Genomic DNA, 13,848 nt, shown 5'->3' with positions numbered 1-13,848 from the left:
TATGGTGACATTCACAACATAAAAAATAACACTGCATAGTACGGAAAATAAATTTGGTCAGATAAAAAAATGATTATTTTAAGTGTAAAAATAATGTTATTTTGAATCAGTTACACATTTTAACCTGCATATAATGTTTTTAATTGCTAAACAACAAAATAATTACAGGTTTAAACAAAAGGAAAAGGCAGCGAAGCTGTCTGTTATACCTAAATTAACTTCTATAATTGATGTGTGCTGCTTTAATTTTCTTTTAGAAAGTCTGGATCATTTTAAGAGAATGCAGGGAGCTTTTTTTCTTATTTTTCTCCTTTTCATGTAGTCCTTTCATTAGACTGCTACTTTTGTGTGATTGAAAGGCCATTTTCTCTCCCTGGACATTGAAATTTTGATTACAGCAGCGAAAGGTCACACTAATGAAGGTAATATTCACATTATGTCTTTACCATTATATTCCTGCAGGGCTCAGTGAATGGCTCCAAGCTTTGGTCTGCTTGTTAAATGTTATTTTTCACAATTTTCGTTTGAATGATAGCATTAATGTGACTTCAGAAACACATTTTTCAAAGTACAGAAGAAAGACAAGATTAAAATAAACAAGAAAGAAAATCTTCACAAAAAAATCTACTGTAAAGTTTCTGACTTTTAAGATCAGACATATTGGCACCTCTTGTAGAAGATAATCAAAAAGAACCATAAAATCCTCTCTCTCTTTTGCCTTTGTTTACATAATTTTGTGCTGAAAGCGATGGAATTATCCAATCTTTAGTTTTAGCACTTTTTTAATTCACCAAAAATTTAAAAAAATCACACAGAGAAATATCGCATGTCAAATCAGAGATGTCGGATCGAGTTTGGTTAATTCATGGCGGTCTGAACGTCCCAATTCTGACCATAAAAAATCTAATTTGTGCCACTTCCATGTGTTAATAAATCAGATATGTATCCAGTTGTTTTGTGTAGCAATGTCCCTTTATATACCATTTCATACAAATAAACTAAAAGCTACAGTGAAAGCAAATAAAAATGATAAATAGTGGGGAAATCCTATTTTTAAAAGCTTATATCAAACCATTGATGTGTTTTTAAAATGTGTATCAAAACTTCCAGACCTCTCAGGTCTTCTGGTTCTGCATACCCAGAACCAGAACCAAACTTGGAGAAAAAGCATTCAGTTTTTAAGCTTCACTAATCTGAAACAAATTTCTAGAAAACTGCAAAACTGCCGAAACATTGAGTTCCTTTAAATCAATGACCTGTTAAAGAAGAGAGAGGTGGAATAAAATGTCCAAACATCTTATTTTGACAACGTCTACATGCTTTAATGTTAGAACAGGAGAAGAGACAGAAAAAATAAGTTTCTGTTCTGAAATCACAAATATAAACTCTGACCATTTTATTTATGAAGCACTTTAAAACAACAGTAGCTGTGACAAAGTGCTGTACAGATAAAAATCACATTCAAAATATGGAAAGAACAGAAGACAACAATAAAAATAACAAAAAGCGATATCAGAAGTAAGACCAAAAGTCTCTAAAACACTACTGTCAAATCGACCGGAACCTTAAGACTGAGCTTTTCAGCAAACAGTTAAATATTAAGAAGCATTTCATCCACAGTGCAAAGTTCAATGTACTGTGATGCTTTTGACCCATTTCTCTTTCAAAAGCCTTTAGTTTTGCATCTCAAGCTCTGCGACATCAGGACGCTTTGATTAAAAACATCTTTTGTCCTGAAAATGCAGCTTGGAAAGGTGAAACGTCTCTCTTTGCTACTTGACATGATATTGGCTGATGTTTGCAAAACAGCCAATCTGGGAGCTCCATTTATTTTCCTTGGTGCTGATTGGCTGAAGACTGCAGAGCGAAGATAAGACAGACCGTAGATGTTGGCTTCTGTTGAGCTAAGATGGTTTCCAGTTTATGTATTAATGTATATTGAGGCATATTTTCTGTTTGAACAATTCAAATAGGCAGTTTGAACCATTTTTAGAGTATTTGCAGATTTAGTGGTTCACTTATGGCTGTGAGCGCTAACCCTGTGAACACCAAGCTCCACTAAACCAAGACAGAAATGCCTCTCCAGACACAAAATCAACCATCTCCCATTGCCATCTCAGTCCTGAGACAAAAAAAAGCTGAGCACAAGAGAGGAGTCTGGACTCAAATTACACGGTGAGGAATAGTCAAAGGCCGGTCCCTCTACGCTCCAACCTTGTGAAATGTTTTGGAACTAAACCTGCTTTCCAGGAGAAATGCTTTCTTACTGGTAAAAGAGCGACTGAATGAATATTAGCAACAGGGTGCCAGTAATTGTTCCACCAGAGATTTTTTTTTGTAACGTTTTCTTAATATTTTTCTCACTGAATAAATTCAAGTGTTCAAATTTTTATAGTCTGGGATTAAACCACTGCTTCAGAAGAGGAAGTTATTTTCAGGCTTTTTAGAACATTTTTAGCTGCGGCGTTTGGTAAGTGAGTGAGAAGGACGATCTCTTGCATGGATGGCCCTGTCGCGGCCTGCCTGCTGCTGTGTCTCTGAACGGTGGCTTTATTTGAGCGCAGTGCATGAGTTCAGCTTCAAATATCATCACAGACACCATAACTCATAACATATGCAAACAAACGCATGAGGTGGCACCTCCAGAAAGCCTTACACTCGATGTGAGACACAGAGCGTCCTCTGGGGAAACCACTTTGTTGCAAATTCCTCCACTTCCTGTCTGTGCAAAGCATTTCAGTTCAATATTTATTTTGTAAATGTACACAAGAAATCCATTATGGTGAGTGCTTTCTGCTAATTTATACCTGCTAATGCAGATCTGCAGGACTTAAAGGATCAGGTGGCGTAATGCTCCAGTCCATTGTCTGCCTGCGCTTCAGAGCCACGAAGCCACGGCTATCTTTACTCTTTTCTAACACTCTGCAGTGACAGGTTGGGCCCTACACACACTCACACACACGCACATGCACACACACACCTACACACACTGTCCGCTGGTCTCAGCCTCCTCAGGTGCTGCTGAAAAGATCTTCCTGCACTTGTGACTGTCTTTTCCTGCAGAAGTCCAGAGCGCCATGTAGAGATGGGCGATCTCATATTAATGAAGCAATGACATAAAGGTGGGCGTGAAAGGAGCAGCAGAATGATGGGGTGACAGAGTAAGCACAATAATGTCAGATCCATGCATTAATTATCATAAATGAGTCCTGCAGCCTCTGGAATAAACTTTGTGTTTATCCTGCAGGATTACAAGATTATTTTTTCTCTCTCCTAACACATCCTTGACCTGAGCATCTTTTCTTGTGCCAAACCCAGCTAATGATGATGAATCAGTAGCGACAGCCGGCCTGTCCATGGGATGACTTGTTATTCAGATAAGCCGCGCTCACGTTCATTTGAAGACTTATAAATGCGTTGGGGCTGGCGTTTTGACGGCCTGCGGCAGACGGCTCAGGCTGATTGATGTGGCCGCTGCGCGCCTTGTGTCGGCCAATGAAACGCTCCGGCTCCAGCTGGAAGACTCCCCATTTATCAGCACTTTAATTATACAAGAGTGGCTGAAGACCCTGTTACTCTAAGAGAAATCGCCATTGTTATGCCATACCTGTTCTGCGAAAGCAATTCACGCTGTGTTGATATTTTGCTGGCCAACTCCAGAGATAATAGATGATTTATTAGCACTTTTCTTCAAAGCCTCCGGCTCTGAACTCGGTGGATTTGTTGATAAAAAACTGCAAATCTCACCAACTGTCTGTCATACAAACAAGACATTTATGTTCCAATTTAGCAGCTTTAGAAAACACTGCTTTGTGTGTGTGTTTGTGTGCGCCGGAATGTGTTTTATGGCATGAGAATTAGCACATTATTATGAAGTAGTTTGGAAATTATACATGTTTTCTTTCAATTACAAAGAAAGAAACATTTTAGAAAGTGGAGCAGCGCCTTTTACTCCAATGCCCCTAAATAAAATCCAGTGCATCCGACTGTCTTCGTTATACATCCCCCTCGTTGGGGGATTTATTACAAATCCAGATGATCTGGAGGCTTTCAGAAAATCAGAGAACAAAGAGCTTCATGAAGACCAAGGAACGCAGCAGAAAGGTCAGAGAGAACGATGAAGGTTAAGTTATAGGACAATATCCTGAGCTTTCAGCGTCTCAGAGCTCGGTAGTGGTAGCATCATGCTGTGGGAAACAACTTCATGTGCTTCCAATGTGCATGAACAGGGGACAGAGATCAGTTAGTCCTGGTTCACAGTTCAGCCCCGTAGGTAGTTCAGTATTTATGGATTTTGCTCTGATGCTCAACTTGATGTATATGAAACTTTATTAGAAATTTCTTTAGATTTATTTCAATTTTAATGGACATGGAGATGGAAAAGAAAGGAGAAAAGAACGTGGAGAAAAGGTTTAAAGGGAAAGAAAGACAGGAGTAGAGGAGAGAAAGAAGGGACACAAATCAAATCTGCCTCTAGACCTGCAGAAAGAGAGAAAACAAAACCAACAAACAACAAACAGCATATGCATTTATAGAATGAATTAAAACATCACTGAAAAATACATAAACTAAGGTAGATGTATTTAGTGGCAACACCAGCTTGTCTTCGTAGAGCATATTTAAAATATTCCTATGGAAATGCAGCTGGGGAACTTGATGAAATGATGAAATGAAGCGACTGATGTCTGGAAAGCTGCCAATCCAGAAATGATGTTTATTTTCTTTATTTTCTGATTGGCTGAACCCAAAGAGCAGATATAAGGAAGACTGTAGATGTTAGCTTCTGCGCTAGTTATAGGACGTTTCCACTGTTCATATTGATGCATTTTAAGGTACATTTGTTTTTTTTAATCATTAAAATAGGCAGTTTTTCATTTTTAGAGGGGGTCTCAAGTATTAAAGGATTTTAGTTTTAGTATTTTTCATCTGTTTGATGACAAACTGATTTTTTGTAAAGACCCTGATGAAGGCCAGCAGCTGAAACTCGCTGGTTTCTCAGTGCTGCAGGTGTTTCTGGCGTCTTCACACTGCCATTTTCTTCAGCAGAGGAAGGGAAGCTGTTCAGTTCATAAAACTAAAAACTGGAAAACTACTTCTGTCTGCTGAGCAATTCAGGATTTGGTTGCTTAAGGACTTCCTTCCTGTCCACTCGCTGCATAAAGACAAACACATTTTCCAAAGAATAAGCAGCAATCAGACGATGCACTCATGTTTCATGCAACAAAAATCCAGTGATTGGTTATGGAAAGAAACGCTGTGAGGAATCAGTGGAGCAGGTCAACTTCTTCCTGTTGTGGTGATTAAACCTCTCTTTGTCTCTGCCTCGTTTTAATCACGTTGCTGCTCTGCGTTCACCAGATGGTCTTTGTGTCAGATTGCTTCTTGAGTTTGTTTCACGGTTAATCACACATATTGTTCAGCAATGACTAAACAAAACAGAATAGATCAAAGGGTAGTCCTGCGTCAGAATGGTCCAGTCAAAGTCTAAACTCCAGTTGGGAATCTTTGGCATCTTTACATATGGAGACTCAGAGCTGTAACTTTAAAGAAAAAGATGGTTTTACAAAGTGTTCATTCAGAAAACTGGATATAAATTGTTTCTGTTACACAAAAATTTGCATAATTTCCCTTTGACTTAACGATGCTCTGCTGTCTGTCATGAAATCCCAATAAGATCCATCGAATTTTCAGTTGCAAAGGGGCAAAAACAGCTCCGAAGGCTTTGCTGCAGCCGCAGTTTTGTTGTTTTGCATTTGTCTTGGCCACATACTGAGCTCTGTTCTTAGCAGCAGCTTCTTAACATCAAAACTTCAATTAGCAAGAGCCAATTTCCTGCAATATAGGAAAAGGAAAAAACAGTCCCCTGGGCTCCACTTCAGAACTTTATTAAAGCGCTGCGCAACACTCCTTAATTTGACTTTTTCTTATGCGCTTTCCAACCTTTAGGTCATTGGAGGATAGAATCCGCCCTCAGCAAGATTTGTGCTTTACTGCTGTGGAACAATGAGTAATTGAAAACCTGTAATGTGCAATCCCAGAACCAAAGCCAGAGCTGGCAGTCGGTTAAAAAATGCTGGAGTTAAACGTTTGAATCCCAGAAAGAGGACGGGATAAATGGTCCTTGAGAATTCAGCGTAATCTCTGTGAATCCCAGATGGATCTCTTCTCCTGCTGGGATCTCAGACTTCGCCTGTAAATATGCTCCGCTGCATAAACCGTGAATGGTCATTCAGCAGTTTGAAGGGCATGGTAATGAAGGCCAATGGAAAATCTATTTTAGGCAGATTCAAGGCCGAGGGATGATTAATTAAGAGAGTAGGGAAACGTGATAAATTTTGTCTTTAAGGGGACCCCAGTGGAAAGATTCCTGCATGTTAGACGTGCTCAGCATCGGTTAGCAGGAAAACAGCTGCTGTGTGAAATGTGCCCCGACTCCAGCAGCTCCCAAACCTTGGATCTGATGTTTCCACTGTTCCTCCTGTCACATTCCACTAACCAGGATGCTATTATGGGAAGCAATCGATGAACGCTCACATGTGAGAGCCCATTTTCCACTGGAACAAATAAATAAAACAGGGCAGTGTATCCAGCCGGTTGCATGTAGCCTCATTTTTGACGGATATCTTGAATTTTATGAAAAAACATCACAGAACTCGGCAAGAGATCTGACATCTGGAAGTAAAACTAATACAACAACTGAAGATCCTAATTATTAGACTCGTGTCTCTGATCTAGAGTGGGATGTTTCTGGAAATCGAAAATATGTGTCTGGTTTCATACTGTCTTATTTTCCAGCCCATATCGACGTGTTAATGATGGATTTGATAGAAATCTATTTCAGCAGTCGACCTCTCGCCCAGTGATGGCTGGGATGCGCTCCAGCATCCGGCCCACACTGTTGTTGTTTCTCAAACAAAGATGAAGCCAAAATGGAAAAGCTGTGAGTGAGAAACTAAACACAGCATCATCAGTGTCTCACAACATGGTTGCGTCAGCTCACCGAGGTTTCTGCGCGGCTCGGCTTGGCCTCAACCACAGCATTGAGAGTTAATGGTTGACTTTCTGACTGCAAGATGCTGAAGTCCTGACTCTGCACAAGTCTGGGTAATCAGCTGTCGCCCTCTGTGCTTCTTGTTATCCAGACTTTGTGCTGATATGCTGTGCTTGTTTTTCTCAAGATAGCTTCTTGGCCAAACATCTCTACTTTTACCTAGAAGTCAAACATAAGCCAAGCTGCCATATTCATTTCAGAGAGAGGTTTTCTCCTGCTTACCCTTCCTAATAGGTTTTGTCATTAAATTGAAGCTGCAGCCTGTAGAGGCTGAAAGATTTCTGGATTTTTTTTTTATTTTCTAAAAACATTTTGCAGTCTGATCACGTGAAACTGAACACTGGCACCTGTGTTGAAGTTTTCACTCACAATGTTTCTCCTCATAGAATGATTTGCTTTAAAGGCCACTGCTAATGGCTTTGTGTTTACACTCCATATGTAACAGGAAACTTTTAAAATGTTTTCTGCTTGTAATATGATTTGTCAGACATTTCGGCTCACATTTAACTTTAAATAGTTTTGAAATCAGATTGCACAGTGGTACAGATGGCAGTACTGCTGGTGTTTAACTGCATGGAGTTTGCATGCTCTCTCTCTCTCTCTCTCTCTCTCTCTCTGTGTGTGTGTGTGTGTGTGTGTGGGTTCTATCCAGGTACTCTGGTTTCCTCCCACATACAGGCTAACAGATCCGTTTAGTCAGTTTAAATTGAAATCAAGTTTGTTTTTCTAGAAAGTCCGTTTCGTTTGCGAAGGTGTGACTGTGCAGTCAAACTCTGACCTGAACTCTGGTTCGCCTACGATCTCTGTTCAGCTGAAGTGAACGCTGATGCTGCTTGACTACACATGTGAACGCCAAATGGACTGGAAATCACTCCAAAAATAGGAAACGGACTACAGCGCAGGGCATTCTGGGTAAATACAACCAAAACCAATGTGCTAGCCTAGCGTTAGCATGAGAAAGGAAAACAGAAATCCTACAAGCAATAAAATCTGACACTTCATTTTTGCTTCCGTTTGTGAAGGAAGTTGCGTTCAGTGTCTTCGTCAGATGTTTTCATGTCATTCCTTTCAGTGGTTCTTGGTGCAGCGCCCCTGCAGGCGAGGAGGGGAGCAGGTTTTCAAAGGGTTTGGTTGGTTTGACTCAGAGCAGAGAGAGAGAGAACCACAGGAGCTGAAAATGGACCAAACGTTGCAGCTTTGGTTCCCAGTAGAACCGAGTCTATCGGGCCATCAGGTGTGAAAACACCCTGAAAGCCTGACTGTTTGGTTAATTGGTCTCTCTGAACTGTCCTCGGGTGTGAGTGTGTATGCTTGCCTGTCTTGTGTCTCTGTGTCGCCCTGTGATGGACTACAGGCCTGTCCAGGGCATCCCTCGCCTCCTGCCAAATGACTGCAAGCGATAAGCGCCAGACCCCAGAGAACCTGCAAGGATAAGCAGGTGTAGATAATGGCTGGATGAATAGTTTTGAAATCGCTGGCGACTGGCAGCAATTGCTTCTCTTAAGTCCTTGCTGATGTCTCCACACTTTAGTGTTGTATGCTCCAGAGTAGCAAAATGTCACAACTCCTGCTCTTAGTCAGTTTTTTCACACCTATGGAGAATCATTTAATTATCTAGATTAACTTTCCTTTTAATAACTCGTTGTTTCACATGGTTGATTTTATATTCTGACACGTGAAACTGAACAGAAAGAGGCTGTACTTTGGTTATAACAAGATGATTTTACTGAATATGAATCTCTTCCAAAGAGAAGTTTGTAAATCTGTTGAATTTAAAACGACTGGCTCTTCCAACAAAAAGTATAACAATGTCTTTAATGCTTTCTGTGGAAGCAGAATGGACTCCTCTGAGCTTTACATTGTGAAAAGAAATCCACGCTCTCGTGTTACGTAGGAAACGGTTAGAAACCTTAGAGCAATTAGCAAGTTATGCGTTCCCAGAAGAGAACTGCATGATATTTTCTACAATTGCTTATCAACTTTAATTTGTGACTAGTTTAGCTACAAATTGGAGCAAACTGAACATGATGGCTCCTCTTTGTCTCTGCAGGCTCATATCTTGTGTCCTCTCTAAACACAAATCTCTGTCAGTGTGATTGTTGAAAATGTGGCTGATGTAAGTTTGTATTTTCCGGAGCATATCATCTGGTAGAGGCATCAGAAACCTAAACACATGCTGTCAAACAGAAATCTTCTTTCTCATAAAATGTCTTCTTGAATAGCCTCTACATCCGTCAGGAAACACGGAGCGTTTCTCTGGCTCTTCCTCCTCAGAAATATTTTTATCTTTTTACCAATAACCTGTTCTGCACTGAATTCACAGAGCGTGCAGCAGAACGCGACATTGGCTGTTTCTCTGTGATATAAAGAAACTCATTTTATTTGTTTATTACCCACTGGATGTTAAAGTGATCAGAAAAGGCTGCATGTTATTCAGAAGTTCTGCTCACGCATATGCTAAATAATATTGTGCATGGAATATTGCTCTCTGTTTATAAATGCGAGGGTCACATTTTCTTTTATTAAACAGCTGCATTCAAAGACTCTTTGGTTCAGACATTTGCTTCCAGTTAGTTTACAAACACTCGTCGCCTGCATGGCAATGAATGTTAATTTGAGGTTATTAACGATTTATTTGAAGAGTCGTTTTTCCTGAGTGGATTAATCAACAAGCTTTAGTGATTTAACAAGGAATGGCTGGCAGGAATGGATTTTCATTCATCCATATGTGGTCAAACCTGTATGTACAGGCTCAAATATATGCAGACATGCATACAAAACGTTGCCATTAAAGAATGTTTACTCCTACTCGGTGTCCATGTTTGAGTGCAACTGGCAGCAGAAAAAGATTTGTTTGTCAGAACTGAACTGGGTCGTATTCAGAGCAAATCCAAGGTACTCTGTGGATATTTAAGATTTATAAAAGTCTTTTGGAGCCATTTCTAAACAACTTTAGATTCTAAGGATGAGGCAGAGTAATCACACTCTGATGCGGACCAGAAAAGTGAACTCTGGTCTGGATACAAGCCTCAGTCTGGGTTGGGTTAGTGTGAAAGCAAACCGCAGCAGCTGAAACTGGAACAACCTACTGGACTATCAGGTGAAAACACCTCAAGATGTTTTCACACCGTAGTTGCTTAAATGTTTACGAGCAACCCAGGAACTACTGAAGCTCAAGCCTACCATGAATACTAATGAGTTGGGAAACCAGCACCGTCCACAGCGAAGCAGGTTTTAATAGACGTGGAACGAATGAGTGGCAACCAAGAAAAATGCTCTAAAATCAGGTCATTTAGGTTCCACTGAAATTGTTTTATCATCAAACGAGACTTCAGACAGATCTGTCCAAGGTGTACACCTGCTGGTCCTTTCAGGATCCAGAAGGAGCTGGTGCCATTTCCAGCGGCCATTGGGTGACATAAATATGTACTAATCTGAGGGTTTCTTCAGAGCATAGGAACACAGTAACGGTTGTCATTCATGGTGGTGGTAGCATCAGGCTGTGGGGCTTTTAGCAGTGGTATTGGTACGTTGCACAAAATGGCTGTATCTGTTGAAAATAAAACTTGCTAAGAGACTTTTACCCAAACACCAGCTGGGGTGTGTGCACATATTTCAGTCTACATGGATAGTTGTGACACATTTGTTCTTCTATAAACTATTCAAATAATTAAAAGCCCAACATAAAAATGAGATTTCTGCACTGTTGAAGAGAATGGAGTGAAACTAAAGTGAAATAGTCACCGTGTTAATAATGGCAGGTCAGATTTCCTGATACTTTAATATGTTTTGGCTGGTTTACAGAATGAAGAGAAGTAACAGAAACATATTATTTCACCCAAAAGTTACAATTTACAGGATGCTTTTATGTCATACTTCACCTGCATCAAAGCTGATGAAACTCTTTGAGCTGGCAGGATGTCAAACCGATCGGCATCCTTCAAGCGACACAAAGAGAGTGGCTTTAAATTGTGATCTGTCCTTACGCCTCTTTTTCAAACATCGGACTGTGTCCTTGGTTGGTCGTACAGCTGAAAGCACAGACGGAGAACCTTTAAAGTGACTCCAGCACCTGAAAGTAGAAGTATTTTTCCATTTTCATATGCAGAGCTGAAGTAAAAACATGTTAGCTCACAACTCATTATATTTATGCTCATTTACTTTAACCCCAGTTCACTTCCTGCTGCATATTAAACCACAGGAGCTCAGGATATTCATGCATTTTCAGTGCCCTGATTGAAAGTCTGACCTCGATAATGTGACACGGTGCCAGCAACACAAAAGAAACAGATGAAAAATATGCTGGGTCCATTGGAGATTTCATTTTCAAGCACAATACAAAAGCCATTCCTTTTTCACGAGTCTGTCTGTTTCTCTGTACCACCCACAGGGCCCAACTGCTATGCGGACACAGAGGTGATACCAGCCGGGCGAGAGGTGAAGATTGATGACTGCACAATCTGCTACTGCACGTATGAGGAGGGCACGTGGCAGATCGAGCGGCAGGCCACCTGCAGTAAAAACGAGTGCTAACAAAGCTAAAGACTGGCACAGGTGAGGAGGGTGGAGGAGGCAACACCCTCGCCGAACCACATGCACACTCTGGGACTCTCACCCAGTCCACTGATGATCAGGGTCGGACAGTGGCGCGCCAACAATTCAGCATTTATACAGCAGTCACTCCCCAATGACTGAAAATGCTTTTATGAAAGTTTCTAATCTTCACACAGATTATCTATTTATCTATGTCTTAAATTATTTCTGAATATATTCAAAATATAAGGTCATGCTGAACTAGTGAGAAGATATTTTTTATAGTTTCTGTATTTTAATAAGCAATGTACTGGACCAGAGGTCAACAACAACAATAGAATGTACAGAACACACACTCACACACACACAGCTGTCTCTGGAGGTGAAAAACCTCAATGTCTGAACATGTGGTCATGACCTGACCCAACACCAGTCCGGTGCTCGTAACGACGCCTAACCCAATCTGTCCTGAAACCAGTCCAGAACTTACCCCAAACCAGCCCGACATCCATTCCAACACCAGTCCTCATCACTGACCAGTCCTGATCTTTCCCTACCCTAACCCTGACAACCAGGCCCAACTTCAGTCCGGACTGGCTGAAGTTAGGACTGTCAGCAGCAGAAGTCTCCACACCAGGCCCGGACCCGTCCAACACCACTCTTCACACAATCTTGACAAATGTCCCAACTTTGGTCCTGAGTGCGCCGACCACTAGTCCCAGCAGAAACACCTACACCAGACCCAACACCAGTCCAAACACCAGTCCAAACAACCAGTCTCTACATCCTTACATTACTAATCTTAAGACCAGCCCCAACATTGGTCCAAGACCAGTAACAACACCTGGAACCCATCCAACACCTGGAACCCATCCAATCCACTCCTGACACCAGTCTTGACACGTGGCCCAACTTCAGGTCTGACCCGTCCCAGCAGAACTCCCTCCTTCCAGTCTTGACACCACTTCAGACATCGATCCCTCTACCACCAAAGTGCAGACCAGACCATCTTTCTATTACCAAAGATGGCCAAATGTTTGCTTGTAAGACGACCAGGTTCAAAGTCAATACTGAGAACTGCTAAAGTATTCACACCCCTGAACAGTCCCACATTTTCCCACCTCAGTGTTTTTACTGGAATTTTAAGTGATAGACTAAAACAAAGTCATTTATAGTAGGAACTCTGCATTTGTATCCAACCCCCATTTCCTCTGTGACCCCCAAATAAATCCAGTACCACCAACCTATAAAAGTCACTGGATCAGAGAAGAAAGTCCACCTGTGTTCATTTCCATTTTAAAATGGTCTAATCAAAGTCCAGACCTTAATCCAATTGAAAGACAAATGTTTTCTGGCCAATTTGCCCAGAACAATTATGTCAGGAATCCAGTCTGTAGGTGAGTAAATGTGGTAGGGAGGGAGCTCAGAGTGGTGAGCTGTCTCACCTGTCAGTGTTTTGACTCGGGGGACACATGCATGTTTCATTTTCCTCCCACTCTACCACCATGTACTATTTTGTTTTGCTTTCTTGGTCCATCACAAAAATCCCAGTAAACACACTGAAGTTTGTAACATGAAAAACATGAAACGAAAATCAAAGGTGTGAATACTTTGGCGAAGCAGCGCTGCAGTGAAACAAAACCAGAGGGTAATTCAAAGGGACTCGACTGTTTCTGCTTTTCTTTAATCTTTTCTGGATGTTCAAATGTGCTTTGATTTGAAAGTGCTTTTTTGTATTTCTCTTCGTATTGGTGTTCATGTTTGAAACAAATGCCAATCTGTGCTCTGTAAATGCTCAAATAGTAACTTTTTATAGTCCATGTCAGTGGTGTTTTGTATTGACGGTCTTACAAATGAATAAAAATGTTCCTGCTTTTATTTGAATCATGACTCGTTACTGAGATGGACTGACTGAACCCTTTTTCTGCCAGATATCCCACAGTTCCTGTTAAACGGGACAAATCCGAACAAATCCCCCTCCTCTGGCGTGTACATTTCCCCCGGTTCTGAAGTCCTGGGATGGGATATGTTTGTGTGAAAGCTGCAGGTAAATATTTAATGAGCTGTCGAGAGGATGAGAAGCTACCTGCCGCAGCTTCATTTCCAGCTGCTAGAAGCATCACAGTATAAACAGGAAGATGTTACCGGTGAGAATACTGATTGTCCTGAGCCGCCTCTGGATTTCTGAGTTCGCTAATAAAGGCCAGACAGGAGGCTGCAGCGCCGCTGATTCCAATTTAGTTCAAGGATTTCGACACAGTTGC

General features: G+C 41.1%; 1 protein-coding gene across 1 annotated transcript in view; it reads left to right on the top strand.

Moving 5' to 3' along the window:
- Positions 1-13,468, top strand: part of LOC103130022 (brorin-like) — a 34,319-nt gene extending 20,851 nt beyond the window's left edge. The window contains exon 3 of the mRNA XM_016665612.1: positions 11,442-13,468. Within this exon, the coding sequence (XP_016521098.1) occupies positions 11,442-11,584 (143 nt within the window). The 3' untranslated portion in view covers positions 11,585-13,468. The remainder of the gene's footprint in view (positions 1-11,441) is intronic.
- The last annotated feature ends 380 nt before the right edge of the window (positions 13,469-13,848 follow it).

Source organism: Poecilia formosa, unplaced genomic scaffold (assembly GCF_000485575.1).
Source record: "Poecilia formosa unplaced genomic scaffold, Poecilia_formosa-5.1.2 Scaffold599, whole genome shotgun sequence".
Lineage (NCBI taxonomy): Eukaryota > Metazoa > Chordata > Actinopteri > Cyprinodontiformes > Poeciliidae > Poecilia > Poecilia formosa.
This window is presented reverse-complemented; position numbering and strand designations above follow the sequence as displayed.